Raw genomic sequence first — 21,602 nt, 5'->3', positions numbered from 1 at the left:
TTTGCTTTTACATTGATTCCTATGGGAAAAATTGCTTCTTCTTACAAACCTTTCTACTTAAGAAGCTGAATGAATTAAGTTCGTAAGTAGAGGTACCACTGTATCTGATTAGGGGTTTAGGGAGGAACGTTCTCATCAGGTACCGCCAGACTGTATGGACATGTTTTACAGCTTGGTCAAGGTCAACGGCTTCGGCAGACCAGACATGGAAGATCAGATCGCCATTTAAATCATGAGCAAAACGGCTTGATTTTAATCAAGTCAATTTGAATCCCAGTTTTTAAAGAGCAGCTGTCCTGCAGCGGCTCTTCTTGTGACCTGCTGTTGACTCACCGACAGTCCCAATATTGCAGAATATATACAGCCTCGTGCTACATAATTAAGCTCCGTTCCATGCTGAATAAACTAAAATTATGAATGTATCTTAAACAGAAAACTATCTTTAGATAGATTTCTGCTCCAAAAGCATTTTGTTAAAATAAATTGCATTAAAAAAATAAAAAACAGATTTAAAAAAAATAAAATACAGATTTAAAGAAAAGAATTTAGGGGTAGTGATTTCAGACAGTCTCAAAATGGGTGAACAGTGCAGTCAAGCGGTAGGGAAATCAAGTAGGATGCTTGGCTGCATAGCTAGAGGTATAACAAGCAGGAAGAGGGAGATTATGATCCCGCTATACAGAGCGCTGGTGAGACCACATTTGGAATACTGTGTTCAGTTCTGGAGACCTCACCTACAAAAAGATATTGACAAAATTGAACGGGTCCAAAGACAGGATACAAGAATGGTGGAAGGTCTTAAGCATAAAACGTATCAGGAAAGACTTCATGAACTCCATCTGTATAGTCTGGAGGACAGAAGGAAAAGGGGGGGACATGATTGAAACATTTAAATATGTTAAAGGGTTAAATAAGGTCCAGGAGGGAAGTGTTTTTAATAGGAAAGTGAACACAAGAACAAGGGGACACAATCTGAAGTTAGTTGGGGGGAAGATCAAAAGTAACATGAGAAAATATTATTTTACTGAAAGAGTAGTAGATCCTTGGAACAAACTTCCAGCAGACGTGGTAGATAAATCCACAGTAACTGAATTTAAACATGCCTGGGATAAACATATATCCATTGTAAGATAAACTACAGAAAATAGTATAAGGGCAGACTAGATGAACCATGAGGCCTTTTTCTGCCGTCAGACTTCTATGTTTCTATGTAAAAATCTGATTTTTTTAAAAAAAAGAAACATTGATATTTTTTTTTAAAAATCCACCCTGGAAGCCAAGTTCCTTCCCCGAGCTGAAACCGACCAGCTTAAATTCATCTTTAAACGTGGCAGTTCAGAGTATTTTCAACATTTCCATTTAATACTAACATAAAATCCTAGTAGAGGCCCACCGTGAGCTCATGCCTATTGATGGCTCTTGGTACATTTATCAAAGTCGACCGATTGCCTGAACACTTGACTTGAGTTCCTAATTCCTCCCTATCTGATGCAACCCAGCCATCTCGACGCTCGTCTGGGGAACCGGTCCCAGACCGGAAGGCTCATTCTACATATGCACGAACACGCCTGAAGCGTGTGAAGTGTTATCAAGGCCCTGCTCTCTGCCTCCTCTCCAGAAAGTTCAGGATCAAGGGTGAGGAGGGGTCTCAAAAGCTTTTAAAAAAAAAAGGCTCCCCCCAGAAAATGTATCTGCCCCCACCCTTCCTCCATGGGGAATTATTAACTCAAAAACTCAGTGGTTTTGTTCATATTTTGCATGAATGGCAAAACAATAGAAGGAATTGGTATCATTATTTCTTTTTGCAAATAATTCAAGGTGGTGAAAATATCCACACATTTCTTCCTCCTATTTTCCCCACAACAGGGTGGGCTGAGACAGTGGCACCCAGGTGGCCTTCATGCTTAAAATGGAACCAGAAGAAAGGAGATGGATGAAATGATGAGAGATATTAAGGACATAAAAATCAATGAAACAAACAAACCATGGGAAAAATGGTACAAATGGCTCCAAAATAGAACAACTTAGATAACTGTAAAGAAAAACATTCACCTTTAGTCAACAAACAAATACATACAAGACTCTCTCATTAAGACCAGCACGGTAAATATATATTACTTTCGTAAGCTACTTAAAACCCACCTCTGCCACCAGGCATGGGGGAATTGAGATGCTCTTTCTCCCTAGGCCTTTACAATTTTATGCATGGTATGTCTGTATGTATGTTTGGTTTTTTATTATAATAGGTTTTAATTGTTTTTAGTATTTTTGGTATTGCTATACCAAAAGAGGGCTTAGGTTAAGGGAATTTTAGAAACATAGAAACATAGAAGTCTGACGGCAGAGAAAGACCTCATGGTCCATCTAGTCTGCCCTTATACTTTCTGTATTTTATCTTAGGATGGATATATGTTTATCCCAGGCATGTTTAAATTCAGTCACTGTGGATTTACCGACCACGTCTGCTGGAAGTTTGTTCCAAGCATCTACTACTCTTTCAGTAAAATAATATTTTCTCATGTTGCTTCTGATCTTTCCCCCAACTAACCTCAGATTGTGTCCCCTTATTCTTGTGTTCACTTTCCTATTAAAAACACTTCCCTCCTGGACCTTATTTAACCCTTTCTAGTCTCCCCCTTTCTAGTCTGGCACTTTAACCATTAGACCAAACTGGTTCTCTTGATGTCTAAAATGTCTTCTTTCTAAAATGATTTCTGCTTTAAATGCCAGGACTGGAAATCCGTCCCAAATCCCAATTGTCAAGTACTTTCCAAGTGAGATGCACAACCGAGCATGTAATATTACTTTGTGTCAGAACAAAAGTGTCAGCTGCAATGTTCTTTAGGATCAGAGGAGTGCATGTCACCAGGTTAAAACATTTCCCCAACTGCAATATACAGACAGCTTGAAAAAGAGAAGGAAAAAAAGACACCTTCTCCCCCCTTCCCTCATTCTTGCCTTTTATAAGCTGTACCATTCCTGCCACTGCGCCACATTGTAAGAAGGTATTTTGAGTGCGGGAGACCTTTCACCGTTTAAGACTCTTTTCAAAACTGGAAAGTTTCAGGAGCAAAACACAAACAAAGGCAACAGGATTTTATTTTATTTCATTCTATATAAGCCACATCATATAACCCCACTTGGGGGTTCAATAAGCCTTGAAATATCTGAAATGTTTCACTGGCGATAAAGGAGTACTTAAATCAAATACCTAAATTAAATTCAATAAACAGATGAACGGTTGCTGGAACTGGATATGTCTAGTTTAATGAAAAGAAGGACCAGGGGAGACATGATAGCAGTCTTCCAATATCAGGGGTTGCCACAAAGTAGAGGGGGTCAGGCTATTCTCCAAAGCACTCGTTGTATTTGGTGACTGCTCTGCGGATTTTTCCCCGCTTTGAAACTAAACCAGAGCAAAGTGTGTTTCACTTTGTGAAAGAAGAAGGACTGTGAATTGCCTCACAGCTGCAAGCTAAGTATCACAGAACTGATAAGGGACTTGTACAAATTACCAGTTTGTTTGGAGACCAGTGCTCTTTGCTATACCAAAAGAGGGCTTAGGTTAAGGGACACTTTGCTCTGGTTTAGTTTCAAAGCGGGGGGAAATCGAAACACAACGATCAGATAATTCTCCACAATGGCCAAACCCACATGCTGCTCTTTATAGCAGCCTCACTAATCACCACAGTCCCACCCAACCACAGGTGGCCTCATTTTCTTTGATAATAATATCTCAGTTGTTGCTGCCTATGCATCGCTCTCCGCATGCGTGGCTGTATCATTAACTCTTGTTCCGAATCCAAGGAGGAGCTACATAATTGATCTCCTCCTGAGCTGTCTGCCCCACTCTCCTCATCCCTGTCACTCATGTCTTCTTGGTCAGAGGAGCCTTCATCATCAGATTCCACCGGGGGCAAAACAGGCCTGCAGCATGTGGATGTCTCCCCCACATCCACAGTCCTTGGGGCAGGAGCTGGGCCAGAGCTAAGAATTGCACTGCTTCGTGACCCAAATTCCAATGTCAACTGTGGTTGAAAGTCAAGGACGATCTGAAGTTGAGAAAAAGGAAGAATGGCATGCAAACGAGACAGTAGATTTTAAAATATATGTTTGAAAAGACCTGTGGGCATCTTTGCATGCTTTAAATAAAACATCTGAAAAGTGAATGAGATTTGGAGGAAGCCGTATACTCTCATCCTTAGGATGAAGTAATGAAATCACTGTCTGAATAACAATGTTGTTTCCTTTACTTAAGGGAATATGCGCAAAGCCAGACAGACATGAAAGGTGAGCCTATTTTATCATCTGAATTACTATTTCCCAATCTGGTCAACTTTTAAGATGTGTGGACATCAACTCCTGGAGTTCCCTACACAGCAGCTTGGCTGGGGAATTCTGGGAGTTGGAGTCAGCGCATCATAAAGTTGCTAAGTTCGAGAAACATTAATCTAAAATGACCAAACGTGCAGAATCTTCTTTTCCAGTTCTAATTCCAATCCCAATCTATAAATCACTTCATTCAAACTTGGTTGCACTGACAAATGGTTATCCAACCTCTTCTTAAAAACTTCCAGTGTTGGAGCATTCACAACTTCTGGTGGCGAGCTGTTCCAAGGATGAATTGTTCTCACTGTCAGTGTTCTGCCTGACTGGCTCAGGCAATGCATAATAGTCCAAGGAAAAGAAATCAAACACACACGTGCTCTGCTAATCAGCAAACTTGTATTAAATAAACAAAAAAGGCTTACTCAAAACAGTCCTTAGTGTCCAAAAACAATGAGAGTGCAAGGCTTACTTCAGCCGCATACAAAAACACAGGAAAAAAACAAACAAAGATAGCCTGGAATGAGCAAAGACGTTTCAGGAGTCCTTTTGAATCTTTGAAGCAAACAGCAAGTCCCAGAGTTTTCACCTCCCACCTTTCTGAAAAAGCTGGGTTGAAAACTCCAACGGCACGGAACAGAAACTTCAGAGCAGGAACCACATAATAACACAGATAAACAGCCATAGTTTGCCTTGGGCCTCTGTTCCCTTTTATCCCTTTAGCCCTCATTAAGGGAACCACACCCAGCCCTCAGTATAAGAACCACACCCAGCCCAGGTGCTACTATGATGATTTGTAATACTCCTCCAGTCGATCCCTTCTCTGCATAGCTCTTCTGCTACGCAGATCAATATATTGATCTGCAGAAGAATCCAGAAACGAAAGACTGTCTGAGGGATTGCATGCCAAATCCCCTGGGCTGTCTGCTGAATCCTGCGTCCCAGTGGCCTCGTCCTCCTGGCTGTCTGCCACGTCTTCCTGGCTGTCAGCCAGGCTTTCGCATTCAGTTTGTGCCACGTCTCTCCCATCTGTGGGAGCAACGGCTGGCCCAGGCCCAAACACAACAGTCAGGAGGGTTTCTTATATGTTCTATTTTTTGTACTTATTCTTGTTGTGAGCCGGCCTGAGTCTACGGAGAAGGGCGGCATAGAAATCCAAATAATAAAAATAAAAAATAAAATAAAAGAAGCAGAGGGGAAGAAACACTGACTGTTTAATGCCACTGAACGTCTCGGATAATAGGATTCACCAGACGAAACAGGAAAAGATGAAGTTATCGATAAGTATATTAAAGGAAGCCGAGGCGGAATGATATTATAAAGGGGGGGGGGGGCAATTCTCCACCCGAGCTCTTCAGCCTCCAAGGGCCTCCCTGTCTCCACAATGAAATTAGCCGAACAAAATGCAAAACAGGATCAGAAAATTGGATTAGAGGCAATAACACTAATACAAAAAACCCCCAGAAAAAGTTTAAAAAAAACCCCATGGCTGGGTGCTCCTAGATTCTTTTGTGCAGCCTGCTCCAAATGAAGCCCTCCCTCGTCGGTCCACCTCTGAACGGCCAGGCACGTTCTTCATTTCTTGGTGGTGAAACAAATATAATCCTGGCTTTATATTTATATTAAAGAAGAGAAGGATTTAGGGGTAGTGATTTCTGACAGTCTCAAAATGGGTGAGCAGTGTGGTCGGGCAGTAGGAAAAGCAAATAGGATGCTTGGCTGCATAGCTAGAGGTATAACAAGCAGGAAGAGGGAGATTGTGATCCCCTTATATAGAGCGCTGGTGAGACCACATTTGGAATATTGTGCTCAGTTCTGGAGACCTCACCTACAAAAAGATATTGACAAAATTGAACGAGTCCAAATACGGGCTACAAGAATGGTGGAAGGTCTTAAGCATAAAACTAATCAGGAAAGACTTCTTGAGCTCCATCTGCATAGTCTGGAGGACAGAAGGAAAAGGGGGGGACAGGATCGAAACATTTAAATATGTTAAAGGGTTAAATAAGGTTCAGGAGGGAAGTGTTTTTAGTAGGAAAGTGAACACAAGAACAAGGGGACACAATCTGAAGTTAGTTGGGGGAAAGATCAAAAGCAACATGAGAAAATATTATTTTACTGAAAGAGTAGTAGATCCTTGGAACAAACTTCCAGCAGACGTGGTGGGTAAATCCACAGTCACTGAATTTAAACATGCCTGGGATAAACATATATCCATTGTAAGATGAAATACAGGAAATAGTGTAAGGGCAGACTAGATGGACCATGAGGTCTTTTTCTGCCGTCAGTCTTCTATGTTTCTATGTTTTTATGTTTACCCATTTCCCACATTTTTTAGAGGGGTGGGGAGTGGGAAGGGTAAGAAACAAGAGCACGAGTACGGGGTTTGGGAGGTGGGATGTGCAGAGGGTTTGGGAGGCCTGCAGATTGGTCCTGGGGGCTGGGGGAAGGCAAAAATGCTGTTTTGGCAAAAAGAACGGTCCAGTTTTTGGCCTCCCCGAGCCCCCACGCGTCACGTTTTTGCACTCCCCAGCCCCCAGGGGCACTCTGCAGGCTTCCCAAAGCCTCTGTCTGCTTTTTTGCAAAAAACGGGCCCAGTTTTGGTGAAAATGGGATGCATGGGGGTGGGTTTCAGGAGGCCAAAAATGGCTATATTTGGTGTAGCAATAGCATTTAAAAACATAGAAGACTGACGGCAGAAAAAGACCTCATGATCCAACTTATACTATTTTCTGTATTTTATCTTAGGATGGATATATGTTTATTCCAGGCATGTTTAAATTCAGTGACTGTGGATTTACCGACCACGTCTGCTGGAAGTTTGTTCCAAGGATCTACTACTCTTTCAGTCAAATAATATTTTCTCACGTTGCTTCTGATCTTTCCCCCAACTAACCTTAGATTGTGTCCCCTTGTTCTTGTGTTCACTTTCCTATTAAAAACACTTCCCTCCTGGACCTTATTTAACCCTTTAACATATTTAAATGTTTCAATCATGTCCCCCCTTTTCCTTCTGTCCTCCAGACTATACAGATTGAGTTCATGAAGTCTTTCCTGATACGTTTTATGCTTAAGACCTTCCACCATTCTTGTAGCCCGTCTTTGGACCCGTTCAATTTTGTCAATATCTTTTTGTAGCTGAGGTCTCCAGAACTGAACACAGTCTTCCAAATGTGGTCTCACCAGCACTCTATATAAGGGGATCACAATCTCCCTCTTCCTGCTTGTTATACCTCTAGCTATAACCTCTAGCTATTTAGACTTATACACTGCTTCACAGTGCTTTAGAGCCCTTTCTAAGTGGTTTACAGAGTGTAAGCATATTGCTCCCAACAATCTGGGTCCTCCTTTGACCCACCTTGGAAGGATGGAAGGCTGAGTCAACCTTGAGCCTACTGAGACTCGATCTGCCAAACTGCTAACCACTCTAACCACTACACAACTGAGGCTCTTTAGGTAATAAAAAGGAAGGAAGGAAGGAAGGAAGGAAGGAAGGAAGGAAGGACAGACAGTATTTAGCAATATCATGTAGACTTACTGTATATATCGCTTCACAGTGCTTTGACAGCCCTCTCTTCAGCGGTTTACAAAGAATAAGCCTCTTGCCCCCAACAATCTGGGTCCTCCCTTGACCCACCATGGAAGGATGGAAGGCTGAGTCAACCTTGAACCTACTGAGATTCGATCTGCCAAACTGCTGGCAGCCGGTGATCAGCAGAAGTAGCCTGCAGTCCTGCACTCCGACTACTGCACCACCGAGGCTCTTACAAGGGGCACCAATATTTCCACCCTCTTTTAGGAGGGGGAAAGTGTGTCTTATACTCCAAAAAGTACAATATGTCCTTTGGCTTCTAATTTGACCAGTGTGTCAGTGGACTAGACTGACTACATTTCTTTCTTGCTGAGAAAATGGGCTGGACAATTGCCCTCAAATATGAATGAGGAAGGCATCGGCTCTCCTTCAGCATGGTGGCTTTGAAAAAAACATCAAATTATATTCGCTAAAATCTCTGTGCAGTTGTGGGTCTCCTCCTGACCCCAAACCTTGACCCCCTTTCTTTTTATGGGCAAATGTATATAGGTGTCCTTTCACCCAAGGCCCAGGTGACCCATATCTCTTCTTCCCTTCGATCCGGGCCTCAGAACCGATGCTAAATCTAGACGCCGGTGCTAATGGGTAATGTAACTCTTATTTATGAATAAGCCCCGTGTGACAAAGGTCGGGTATTTATCAAGGCCAGCACATCCGATTAAAATAGGCGACCGCACGGCCAACGTCGGCTCCCCTGTCGCTTTTCTGAAGACGAGACATTTATAGCCTTTGATTGAAGAAGATGGGATCATGCTGGGGAAAGGGTTAGGGTTAGGGTCTATGCCGGTGCGGCATTTTAAATCAAAGGTACGTCCTGTTACTCAACTCCGGTGACAAATTTACAGAAGGACGAAGCCTGGATCAATTTTGGGGTTAGCCACGGATAAAGGCAGCCAAAGAATATGTGTCTAGAGTGGGCAGGAAAATAACATTAAAAGGATTCCACTATGAATTATTACTTTAAAACAAAATCTAAATTTTCAGAAGCTCTCAACATTTTAATTTGTATACTGTATACTGATTTATATTTTGATATTTTATTGCATACAACACAAGAGTCCCTCTTTCAGGCAGGTGGAAGCCTCAGAGATGTGAATTTATCTCTCTCCACCCCTCTCCCTAGCTATATAATCTAGTAAACTATCCATCCATCATCTATCATTATAGAAATAGCCTTTAGACTTATATACCGCTTCCTAGTGCTTTATAGCCCTCTCTAAGTGGTTTATAGAATCAGTACGTTTGCCTGAGACAGGAGACAACCCCACCGCCACCCCCACTTACTGCTAGAATATCTGCATTAAGACAGTGTGTTTGTTCAATGTTCTTTTAATTGTTTGAAATTGTGCACTACGCTTCTTGAAGTACGGTGCTCAAACAGACTGCAGTGGGACCTCGTGCGGGAGGCATCTCGTATTAGTTTTTGAGACCTGAGGCAGGTTGCAGCTAATAGGGCCTGTGCCTGCTTTCCCCCCCCTTCATTCTTATAAAAACTCTTTAATGTATAGTTTGAGGAGGCTTCATGTAAAATCTCAAGCGGCATCCCTATCCACAGTATCTCTCCGTAGCAATAACGCGATTGTTCAAAGGCACTGGGTACGTGTCAATATATATTTGCAAACCATACATTGCTAGATGATTCTTAGGGTAGCATGCAGAGATATGAAATGTACATGTGCTTCATCCTATATAAATCCAGAGGAATAGATGGCTAGAGATAGAGAGATAAAGATCTGAAATTGTTAGCTACTACTCCCCTATTCCCCTAGTTCAGTGTTTGTCAATTATTTTCTCCCCCCCCCCTTGGAAGAAATAAACATTTCGCCCACCCCAACTCTCCGCTGGGACGATTCTTTGCAATATTTAGCACATTTTCGCTGAAAAAACTCAAGCGGTTGGGGTGTAATGTGTTTAAGCGATGCCTTAAATTTATTTGGCTTCATGCTGTCCGCTGCCAACATTTTTAGACACAGTAAACATAGCGGTCTTTCCTCGTCTACCACCACAGTCACAGTGAAGCTAAGCACTATATACTCTTCGTCATATTTCCTCGTCTCAGCTTTGTTTGTTTGTTTGTTTGTTTGTTTGTTTGTTTGTTCGTTCATTCATTCATTCATTTATTGGATTTATATGCCGCCCCTCTCCGCAGACTCAGGGTGGCTAACAACAGTAATAAAACAGCATATAATAATAATCCAATACTAAAAACAGTTAAAAACCCATTATTATAAAAACCAAACATACGTACAGATATACCATGCATAAAATTGTAGAGGCCTAGGGGAAAGAGTATCTCAATTCCTCCATGCCTGGCGGCAGAGGTGGGTTTTAAGCAGCTTACAAAAGGCAAGGAGGGTGGGGGCAATTCTAATCTCTGGGGGGACTTGGTTCCAGAGGGCCAGGGCCGCCACAGAGAAGGGAGACTTACGTTTGTCTCATTATCTCCGTCTCTCTCCTCCTTTCTTTTCATCCCTGTTCAATATTTTTCCATGGGGTCTCTTAAGGGTTTGTTACCTGCACTTCATATCTCCTACTCTGTGCTGTGTGCTATTCTTCAGTGCAAAAAAATCCCTACTGCCTGCGGCAAAAAAAGCACATTCCCAGGGGTCACGCGCCCCCCCCCCGGCATTACTCTGTGCACCTCTAGGGGGCCTCGCCCCACTATTTGAGAAACACTGCCCTAGTTTTACGTTAGGGGTGTCAAACTTGATTTCATTGAAGGCCACATCAGGATTATGTTTGATCTTCGGGGGGGTATGGCCGGGGACATGGTCGAGGTGGGCACTCAGCTCAACATCATTCGTCAAGGCTCCATCTTCAGCTGCAACGGCCTCCTGCAGCCCTCTGCCAAAGAAAACGGAGTGGGGGAGACTGCGTGCAGGCTCCGTTTTTGCTGGCAGAGGGTTGCAGGAGGCCGTTGCAGCCAAAAACGGAGCCCTCCTGCGCTCGATTTTTGCTGGTAGAGACACCACAGGCCGGCCTTTCACTGTTTGCAGGGCATGGTATGTTTGTGTGTATGTTTGCTTTTAATAAGGGTTTTTTAGTGATTTTTAAATTATTAGATTTGTTGTACATTCATTCATTCATTTATTTATTAGATTTGTATGCCGCCCCTCTCCGTAGACTCGGGGCGGCTCACAACAAAGATAAAGAACAATATGTATTGACAAATCTAATAATTTAAACTCTAAAATAGCAATTTTACACTTAAAAAACCTAAAAACAAGGAACCTCAATATGAAAAACATACATAGTCATATCATGCACTAAAACTACATAGGCAGAGGGAGATGTCTCAGTTCCCCCACGCTTGACGACAGAGGTGGGTTTTGAGGAGTTTACGAAAGGCAAGGAGGGTGGGGGCAATTCTAATCTCTGGAGGGAGCTGATTCCAGAGGGTCGGAGCTGCCACAGAGAAGGCTCTTCCCCTGGGTCCCGCCAGACGATATTGTTTAGTCAACGGGACCCGGAGAAGGCCAACTCTGTGGGACCTGACCGGTCGCTGGGATTCGTGCAGCAGAAGGCGGTCTCGCAGGTATCCTGGTCCGGTGCCATGAAGGGCTTTATACAATTGTTTTATTGTTGTTGTGAGCCGCCCCGAGTCTGTAGAGAGGGGCGGCATACAAATTTAATAAATAATAATAATAATAATAATAATAATAATAATGATAATAATAATAATAATAATAATCCCTGCAGGCCAGATCTAAGCACTCTGCGGGCCAGATTCAGTCCAGGGGCCTTGAGTTTGACACCTCTGCTCGATGTGATCTTCAACACACAAAGCAGCACATTATCTTCCAGGTCCCACAAACTTGGGCACATTTGTGTATCATGCACATAAGGGCCACACAATAGCTTGGAAGTCCCGAAATAAAAACCAAATCTCTGTGGAATCAGAGAAAGCAGACTCCATGGAGAAGATGAGTAGGCTGGGAGGGAGGGATCAAACGGATCATAAGTCACATGTCCCTTCCCACCCACAAGAAATCTAAGTCCAGGCCATCTATTTACGGGACCGCCTGCTAACTCATACTTCCCAGCGGCCAATAAGAGCTCACAGAGCTGGTCTTCTCCAGGTCCCGTCTGATAAACAATGCCAGTTGGCAGGACCTCAGGGAAGGGCCTTCTCTGTGATGGCTCGACATTTTGGAACCAACTGCCTCTGGAGATCTGCCCTATCCCTACCCTACCAGCCTTCCATAAAGCCTTTAAGACCTGGCTTTTCCGGCAGACCAGGGACCATGAATGACTGAGAGGATGTATGGTTTTTAAAGGACTATTATTATTTTTATACTTTTACTGTTGATATTGTACCTTTTTGTATTTGTTTTTTAATTATTATTGTTATTATTGTTTTTGTGAGCCACTCCAAGTCCTTGGAGAGGGGCGGCATACAAATCTAACTTATTATTATTATTATTATTGTTGTTGTTGTTGTTGTTGTTGTAAGCCGCCTAGAGTCCACTGGAGTTGGGTGGCATATAGATCTTATTAAGTGAGTGAGCGAGCGAGCGAGCGAGTGAGTAGTCAGTCAGTCAGTCAGGGAGGGAGGGAGGGAGGAAGGAAGGAAGGAAGGAAGGAAGGAAGGAAGGAAGGAAGGAAACCTTGAATGCCATTCTTCTCTCCCACTCATTTCCGTTGACCGCTAATCGGTCAGATTAATGTCAAGCACCGGAGAAATCAGGAGATTCGGGCAGTTCAATTGCGAGATTAAGCTCTCTACAAGAATCTGACCCACTAACAGACAAGGGAAATGAGCAGGAGATACAAAAGGCATTCAAGGTCTCTTGTGGGCCCATAAAGACCCCTGAATTATGATACATTTCATCCCTCCTTCAATCATCTCCTACAATCCATAATCTTTTTTTCCCCTTCCAATCTGGTGAATAACACAATTTATTTGTTTGTTATACTGGCTAGCAGAACACACCTTCGTCTTGCACACGAGTGGCAAATATTTATTTAGTATTTATTTATTAGATTTGTATGCCGCTCCTCTCCGTGGACTCGGGGCGGCTCACAACATATAATAAAACAATTCACAACAAATCTAATAAATTAATTTTTTTTAAAAAAACCCCGTTATTAAACCAGACATACACACAGACATACCATACATAAATTGTATAGGCCCAGGGGAGGGAGGAATGCCTCAATTCCCCCATGCCTGACGTCAGAGGTGAGTTTTAAGGAGTTTACGAAAGGCAAGGAGGGTGGGGGCAATTCTAATCTCCAGGGAGAGTTGGTTCCAGAGAGTCGGTGCCGCCACAGAGAAGGCTCTTCCCCTGGGACCCGCCAGACGACATTGTTTAGTCGACGGGACCCGGAGAAGGCCAACTCTGTGGGACCTAATCGGTCGCTGGGATTCATGCGGCAGAAGGCGGTCCCGGAGATATTCTGGTCCAAATATGGCAGCCTTCCAAGTCACTGTTCCTGAGTTTAGTCCCAAAACACTGACACAGGCCGACACCCCCCCCCCCCCCAAAAAACTTGGAAAGCTCCTTTCTGCAAATGTTAAGCTGGTCCCATGACAAACGGACATTTTTCTTCACCCAGCTCTCTACACATAGCAGCCGCTGTGCCAAGATGCCTTTGCTTCTGTGCTCCGGCTTCTGGGAAAGAGAGGGTTTCCTTCCTTCCATTAATAAGTCTTCCCAGAATTAATCATTACACATTAGAAGCAGCTGGAGTGTTTTGAGTGATAATGAAACCTGTAACAAGCCATCTTCAGACGTCTTGGCCAAACAATGGGGGAATTAAAATTTCAATTTAAATGCAGAGGTTGGAAACACGCTTCAGTGGCAAAATTACTTCAATTAATGTGAGTGGAATACAAAGGAGAGACTGCAGAAATGCGAGGCGGCTCCAGAAATTATGCCATTAACGTGTTTGCATGGCGGCACACAATGACTGCAAAGGTCTAATTTCAACGGCACCTATCACAAAGCTACAGGCAACAATATTTATCAGTTCTCCCATTTCTCAAGAGACAGATCGCCCGCCTTGGTGGAATCATTTTGGGCTTTTCGATAAGCCAACAGCTGTTTGCCTTGAGGACAAAGAACAGGGAGATCCAGACAAAAAAAAATATGAAACCACATTATGCACCCCTGACAGTTTAATAATGATTTTATACAGATGAGACAATGAAAAACAATAGAGTCACCCAGAAGCAGGAACCCAATTACGGCTTCATTCTGAGATGAAGCCAGAGAGAGAGGCTTAAAGGAGGCTGAACTTAAAGAGCTTTCTTCTAGATCATCGACAACAGGGGGGCATTTGAAAGGAATGGAGGTTGCAGGCCCTCCAAGGGGGACTCTTCTCTGCACACGGGATTCGCAATAGATCTTTCGGGAGGCCTTGACAAAAGGGAATCTTTGTAGCTCAGGGTTGAAATGAGGGGGCCTGGGTGCTCTCGGAGCTTGCTGGTTTTCTTGGAGACGTTTCATGACCCAGCTAGAGAGCATCATCAGTCTAGAAGGGGGTATGTTGGGGGGGAGGAAGAGGAGGAGGATTATGGAGTCCTTAGTTGAGCTTGCTGGTTTTCTTGAAGACGTTTCATGACCCAATTAGGGAGCATCATCAGTCTAGAAGGGGGTATGTTGGGGGGGAGGAAGAGGAGGAGGATTATGGAGTCCTTGGATGAGCTTGCTGGTTTTCTTGAAGACGTTTCATGACCCAGCTAGAGAGCATCATCAGTCTAGAAGGGGGTATGTTGGGGGGGGGGGGAGAGGAGGAGGGGTAGGACCGAGCGCTCTATATAAGGGGATCACAATCTCCTTCTTCCTGCTTGTTATACCTCTAGCTATGCAGCCAACCATCCTACTTGCTTTTCCTACTGCCTACAGAAAAAGCTATTTTAAAAAGGGAAGCTTCCCAAGCTGTTAAAAGGAAAAAGGAGGAGGGGGGAAATAAACAGACACTGAGAACCCAGACGAGACAGCTGAAGGGTTCCTGGGGGTAAGGAAATGAGGTGTTTTGAAGAGAAAAGGAACAGACGCAAAACGTGGAAACAACCGACAAGATAGGAGAGGATGACAATTGGAGGTTAAAGATGGCAGGTCAAAGTCATTGGTGCTTTGAAAGCATCCAGAGAGGTTAATAGAGTGGAGATTTATTTTTTTTAAAGGAGAAGTGAGTGACAGAAGAGCACCAAAGAGGCAGGCGGAGGGAACAATGCAGTCAGCGAGGAAAAGGCAGGAGGCAATTACAGTGGTACCTCGACCTAGGAATGGCTCTACGTACAAAGGTTTCTAGAGAAGAACCGGGTGTTCAAGATTTCTTTTTTGCCTCTTCTCAAGAACCATTTTCCACTTACAAACCCCAGCCTCCAAAACTGTAACTGGAAAAGGTGGGGAGAAGCCTCTGTGGGGCTTCTCTAGGAATCTCCTGGGAGGAAACAAGGCTAGAAAAGGCGGGGAGAAGCCTCCGTGGGGCCTCTCTAGGAATCTTCTGGGAGGAAACAGGGCTGGAAAAGGCAGGGAGAAGTCTCCGTGGGGCCTCTCTAGGAATCTCGTGGGAGGAAACAGCGCTGGAAAAAGCGGGGAGAAGTCTCCGTGGGGCCTCTCTAGGAATCTCCTGGGAGGAAACAGCGCTGGAAAAAGCGGGGAGAAGCCTCCGTGGGGCCTCTCTAGGAATCTCCTGGGAGGAAACAGCGCTGGAAAAAGCGGGGAGAAGCCTCCGTGCGGCCTCTCTAGGAATCTCCTGGGAGGAAACAGCGCTGGAAAAAGCGGGGAGAAGCCTCCGTGGGGCCTCTCTAGGAATCTCCTGGGAGGAAACAGCGCTGGAAAAAGCAGGGAGAAGTCTCCGTGGGGCCTCTCTAGGAATCTCCTGGGAGAAAACAGCGCTGGAAAAAGCGGGGAGAAGCCTCCGTGGGGCCTCTCTAGGAATCTCCTGGGAGGAAACAGCGCTGGAAAAAGCGGGGAGAAGCCTCCGTGGGGCCTCTCTAGGAATCTCCTGGGAGGAAACAGCGCTGGAAAAAGCGGGGAGAAGTCTCCGTGGGGCCTCTCTAGGAATCTCCTGGGAGGAAACAGCGCTGGAAAAAGCAGGGAGAAGTCTCCGTGGGGCCTCTCTAGGAATCTCCTGGGAGGAAACAGCGCTGGAAAAAGCGGGGAGAAGTCTCCGTGGGGCCTCTCTAGGAATCTCCTGGGAGGAAACAGCGCTGGAAAAAGCGGGGAGAAGTCTCCGTGGGGCCTCTCTAGGAATCTCCTGGGAGGAAACAGCGCTGGAAAAAGCGGGGAGAAGCCTCCGTGGGGCCTCTCTAGGAATCTCCTGGGAGGAAACAGCGCTGGAAAAAGCGGGGAGAAGCCTCCGTGGGGCCTCTCTAGGAATCTCCTGGGAGGAAACAGCGCTGGAAAAAGCGGGGAGAAGTCTCCGTGGGGCCTCTCTAGGAATCTCCTGGGAGGAAACAGCGCTGGAAAAAGCAGGGAGAAGTCTCCGTGGGGCCTCTCTAGGAATCTCCTGGGAGGAAACAGCGCTGGAAAAAGCGGGGAGAAGCCTCCGTGGGGCCTCTCTAGGAATCTCCTGGGAGGAAACAGCGCTGGAAAAAGCAGGGAGAAGCCTCCGTGGGGCCTCTCTAGGAATCTCCTGGGAGGAAACAAGGCCGGAAAAGGCAGGGAGAAGCCTCCGTGGGGCCTCTCTAGGAATCTCCTGGGAGGAAACAGGGCCAGAAAAGGCGGGGAGAAGCCTCTGTGGGGCCTCTCTAGGAATCTCCTGGGAGGAAACAGGGCCTCCACCCTCCCTGTGGTTTCCCCAATCGCATGCATTATTTGCTTTTAGCTTGATCCCTATGGGGAAAATTGCTTCTTCTTACAAACATTTCTACTTAAGAACCCGGTCATGGAACAAATTAAGTTCGTAAGTACAGGTACCACTGCACTCCGGTCCTGATAGGGAGATCTCTAGCGGACAGGAAGGCGACACCTGTCTGTCTCGAGAGCGAGAGCGATCGCCTCTTACCAGCATGTCGGTGGCGATCAGGTAGTGCTTGCTGCCCGTGTACTGCTGCAGCTTCTGGGGCACCTGCTTGATGCTCTCGATCTCATCCAGGAGGTTCAGGACGTGCTTGTGCTCGATCCCTTCGATCCACAGCTTGCGCAGCTCGTCCCGCTTGCAGTGCAGGAGCATTTTGCAGGAAACCAGGTTCTCCTTCACCTGCCGGGAGGGGAACAAGAGGGAGGGAGGGAGGTGAGTCTCCAACATCAGGAAGGAGCCGGTGGGCTCAAAAGCAAAGGGCAGCTGCTCCTCAACTTACAACCTCTTCACTTGGTGACCGTTATGACGGTACCAAAAATGACCTACGTTTTTTTTTACATTTTGCGACCATTGTAAGCGTTCCCAGGGTCACATGACCTAAATTTAGATTTAGATTTAATTGGATTTGTATGCCGCCCCTCTCCAAGGACTCGGGGCGGCTCACAGCATGTACAGAAAAAACAGGAAACAATAATAAAAATCCAATTTATACCTTAAAAAACAATCTTAAAATTCTGATTAAAAACTATCAATATCATTCACTCAACAGTCAAACTAAGCATTCATCGGTCAGGGGGGAAGGTCTAAGGAACCCCAGGCCTGGCGGCAAAGATGAGTTTTTAAACTTTTTTGGAAGGCAAGGAGGGTGGGGGCAGTGCGAATCTCTGGGGGGAGCTGAGTCCAGGGGGATGCTTGGTAATCTGGTAATCTTGGTAAAATTTGGAATGCTTGGTAATCTGGTCCATGTTTATGAGGTTCACTGTTAATGTATGAACAGAGTAATCCTTGTTTACCCAGGTTGTGCACACGTAGAAACATTTAGATTGAGATTAAATTAATGCTCTTTCGGCACATCACAAGCAACTGAGTTAGAAGGGGACCTTGGAGGTCTTCTAGTCCAACTCCCTGCTTAGGCAGGAAAGCCTACACCACGTTAGACAAATGATTATCCAACATGATCTTTAAACCTCCCAGTGTTGGAGCATCCACAACTCCCAAAAGCAAATTGTTCCACTGTTTAATTCTGCTCCCTGTCAGGAAATGTCTCCTTAATTCTAGGCTGGATCTCCCCTGGATTAGTTTAGGATCTGCAGTGATAAGAGGGGAAACACCAAGACAGCCACCAGGGGAGTCGGCTTTAGGACAACCCTACTGAAGGACAGGAGCACAAATCCTGCAAATCGATTTAATAACAGCGAGGTCAGGAATGAGTTCTGACTAAAAGCCAAGAAGTGGGACCCAGCTAGAAGTCACTGCAAATCTATCCGGTTAATTTTAGCTGGACCGATGCACCGCACACCTCTAATGTCATTTAAAAACAATGCAATGTACAAGCTGGTAATGGCTTTTCTCACTGTTGTTTTGCCTCGAATACAAATTGCCTCGTTTCCCCCACTCCTACTTTTTAAAACAGCGGAACTGCAGACAGGAAAAAACCCTCCCTGGTGACGTTGTTATCGCTGGTCAAACATAAAAAGCTTGAAAGACAAATCCAAAGATGTCTCATATTCAAAAAACATGGTGGTTGTTTTTTCAAAGAAACAACCAATCTCGCATATACTTCCGCGTCGCTGCTGCGAGTGCTTGCGAAAACACGGACAGGTAGCGACAACTACAGAGGCATCCCTTACCTCTGACAAGAGCTGAAATTATTTTACACAGCAACACAATAGTTCCGGAGCCCAGAAAGATAATGCTATAAGACATACCCGACAGCTTTGGAGATGGAGGGGAATTGAAAAGGCACTTTAGGATGGATTTATTGCATCGAGTCGGTACAGGTGGTGAGATGGGTGGTGTATAAATGTAATGAATAAATAAAATTACACAACGATGTTATTTGAGAGTGGGATAGGCCAAAGCACCCTTCTGAAAACAGTAGCTTGCACCAGCAGGAAGCTGCCATCCCTTCTGCCGCACGAATCCAGCGACTGGTTAGGTTCCACAGAGTGGGCCTTCTCCGGGTCCCATCGACTAAACAATGTCGTCTGACGGGACCCAGGGGAAGAGCCTTCTCTGTGGTGGCTCCAACCCTCTGGAACCAGCTCCCCCCAGAGATTAGGATTGCCCCCACCCTCCTTGCCTTTCGGAAACTCCTTAAAACCCACCTCTGCCGTCAAGCATGGGGGAATTGAAATATCTCCCCCTTGCCCATGTAGTTTCTGTTTATGATTCGACTGTGTGCTTGTTTTTCATATACTGTATTGGGGTTTCTTTTGTATTTTTTAACCTAAAACTGTAATTTAGATTGCTAAATATTAGATTTGTTATTATGTATTGTTTTTTACCATTGTTGTGAGCCGCCCCGAGTCTACGGAGAGGGGCAGCATATAAATCCAATAAATCTAATCTAATCTAATCAAGACAAGACAAATCAATGAAACAGGGCACAGATATCCAAATGTCCAGGGGTTACTAGCATCTTGGCAACTTGAAGATGTGTGGACTTCGACTCCCAGAATTCCCCAGCTAGCACGGGGAAACAATGCTATACTGTAATACTTTTCTTAAGTGACGGAGAGCCGGGGTGGCGCAGTGGTGAGAATGCAGTACTGCAGGTTACATCTGCTGACTGCTGGGTTGACAGTGTAGTTTGGCAGTTCGATCCCAAGTGGCTCAAGATTGACTCAGCCTTCTATCCTTCCGAGGACAGCAAAATGAGGACCCAGGGGCGATAGGCTGACTAGAAAGGGCTATAAAAGCACTATGAAGTGGTATGTAAATATAAGGATTACTGCTAAATGGGAAGGTGGGAGGGAGGGAGGGAGGGAAGGGAGGGAGGAAGGGAGGGAGGGAGGGAGGGAGGGAGGGAGGGAGGGAGGGAGGAAGGAAGGAAGGAAGGAAGGAAGGAAGGAAGGAAGGAAGGAAGGAAGGGCTATGGTTAGAATGCACTATTGCAGGCTAACTTATTATTATTATTATTATTATTATTATTATTATTATTATTATTAATTAGATTTGTATGCTGCCCCTCTTCGAAAACTTGGAGCGGCTCTGTGGACCGCCAGTAGTTCGATCCTCACCAGCTGCAGGTTGACTCAACCTTCCATCCTACTGAGATTGGTAAAATGAGAAACTCAGATTGCTGTACACCCTCATTGTGAAGTCTAACTGCTATAACTCATATAAGTCTAACTGCTGTTGCTAGACTATATCACCCTCTAAGCACTGAAAACCCAATTCCAAGAATTCAAATGCTAGCTATTCCAGAAACTACAGCCCAAAATACCTGCATTCAATTTAACACAGTTCTCAACTTGTGAACTTCAACTCCCAGAGAAACATAGAAACATAGAAGATTGACGGCAGAGAAAGACCTCATGGTCCATCTAGTCTGCCCTTATACTATTTTCTGTATTTTATCTTAGGATGGATCTATGTTTATCCCAGGCATGTTTCAATTCAGTGACTGTGGATTTACCAACCACGTCTGCTGGAAGTTTGTTCCAAGCATCTACTCTTTCAATAAGATAATATTTTCTCATGTTGCTTCGGATCTTTCCCCCAACTAACCTCAGATTGTGTCCCCTTGTTCTTGTGTTCACTTTCCTATTAAAAACACTTCCCTCCTGAACCTTATTTAACTCTTTAACATATTTAAATGTTTCAATCATGTTCCCACTTTCCCTTCTGTCGTCCAGACTATACAGATGGAGTTCATTCAGTCTTTCCTGATACGTTTTATGTTTAAGACCTTCCACCATTTTTGTAGTTTCTCAGCCAACTTTGCTTTAAGAGTTATGGACTACAACTCCCAGAATTCTTCAGCCAGCTTTGCTTTAAGACTTGTGGACTTTACTCCCAGAATTCCTCAGCCAATAGGCTGAGAAACTCTGGGAGTTGGTGTCCACAAGTCTTAAAGTAGCCAAGGTTCAACCTCTGTTTTATACAGAAATCCAATTTCTGACAAATGCATGTGAACACATCCAACCAAGGGAAACAAAAAATAAAAATAAAAAATCCCAGTGTGCTTAAGTCAACTGGTCCCACTACCAAGCTGCTCAGATTGGTAGAAACTCCCCCCCCCCAACTGCCATCTGGAAACTTGTCTCTTGTAACTTGAGTTTTAATTAGATATTAAGGCTAATAAATCGATAGCAAAAAGGATTAGCCTCAGCTAAAAATGCTGATTCCTGGGCAGGAGAAAGCCACACCCCGTATTCATTGCAATCTGAAGTAGGTCAATGTTTTGTCACATCTGCTTACTGGTGATATCCCCCCTTTTTTTTTCCTTTTTATTCCCGATTCTAGAATTTAAAGAGATGGCTTATACCGTGGACAGAATCCCGGCATTAAATCTTGACCAATGCAGTCTGTCTGTCTGTCTGTCTCTCTAATTCTCTATCTCTCTATTTCCATCCATCCATTTCTCTCTCTATCTCATCTGTCTGTCTGTCTGTCTCTCTCTCTCTCTCTAATTCTCTATCTCTCTATTTCCATCCATCCATCCATCTCTCTCTCTCTATCTCATCTGTCTGTCTGTCTCTCTCTCTCTCTCTCTGTCATTCAAGAGCGCTCACACTTTATGCTGTATGAGTCTTTCTCTTCCTCCCCCCCCCCTCTCTTTCTCTCTGTCCAGGATGATGGAAGGATTAATAATGCAAGGAAAGACTGATAACCCTCAATGACCTACGGTGGATCAAGCAAAGTACAATTCTAAAAAAATGACTTGGAGGTTGAAAAAAAAACCCAGCGAGCATTAGAGAGG

The 21,602-nt window shown here is 44.6% G+C and overlaps 1 protein-coding gene across 1 annotated transcript in view; it reads right to left on the bottom strand.

Moving 5' to 3' along the window:
• The window catches only part of EXOC4 (exocyst complex component 4), a 289,610-nt gene that overhangs the window by 232,411 nt on the left and 35,597 nt on the right, over nucleotides 1-21,602 (bottom strand). The window contains 1 exon segment of the mRNA XM_070754459.1: nucleotides 16,880-17,074. Coding sequence (XP_070610560.1) covers nucleotides 16,880-17,074 — 195 coding nt within the window.

This window comes from Erythrolamprus reginae, chromosome 6, assembly GCF_031021105.1.
Source record: "Erythrolamprus reginae isolate rEryReg1 chromosome 6, rEryReg1.hap1, whole genome shotgun sequence".
NCBI classification, from domain to species: domain Eukaryota; kingdom Metazoa; phylum Chordata; class Lepidosauria; order Squamata; family Dipsadidae; genus Erythrolamprus; species Erythrolamprus reginae.
The sequence above is the reverse complement of the archived record's forward strand: the minus strand, read 5'-3'. Positions and strand labels throughout refer to the sequence as shown.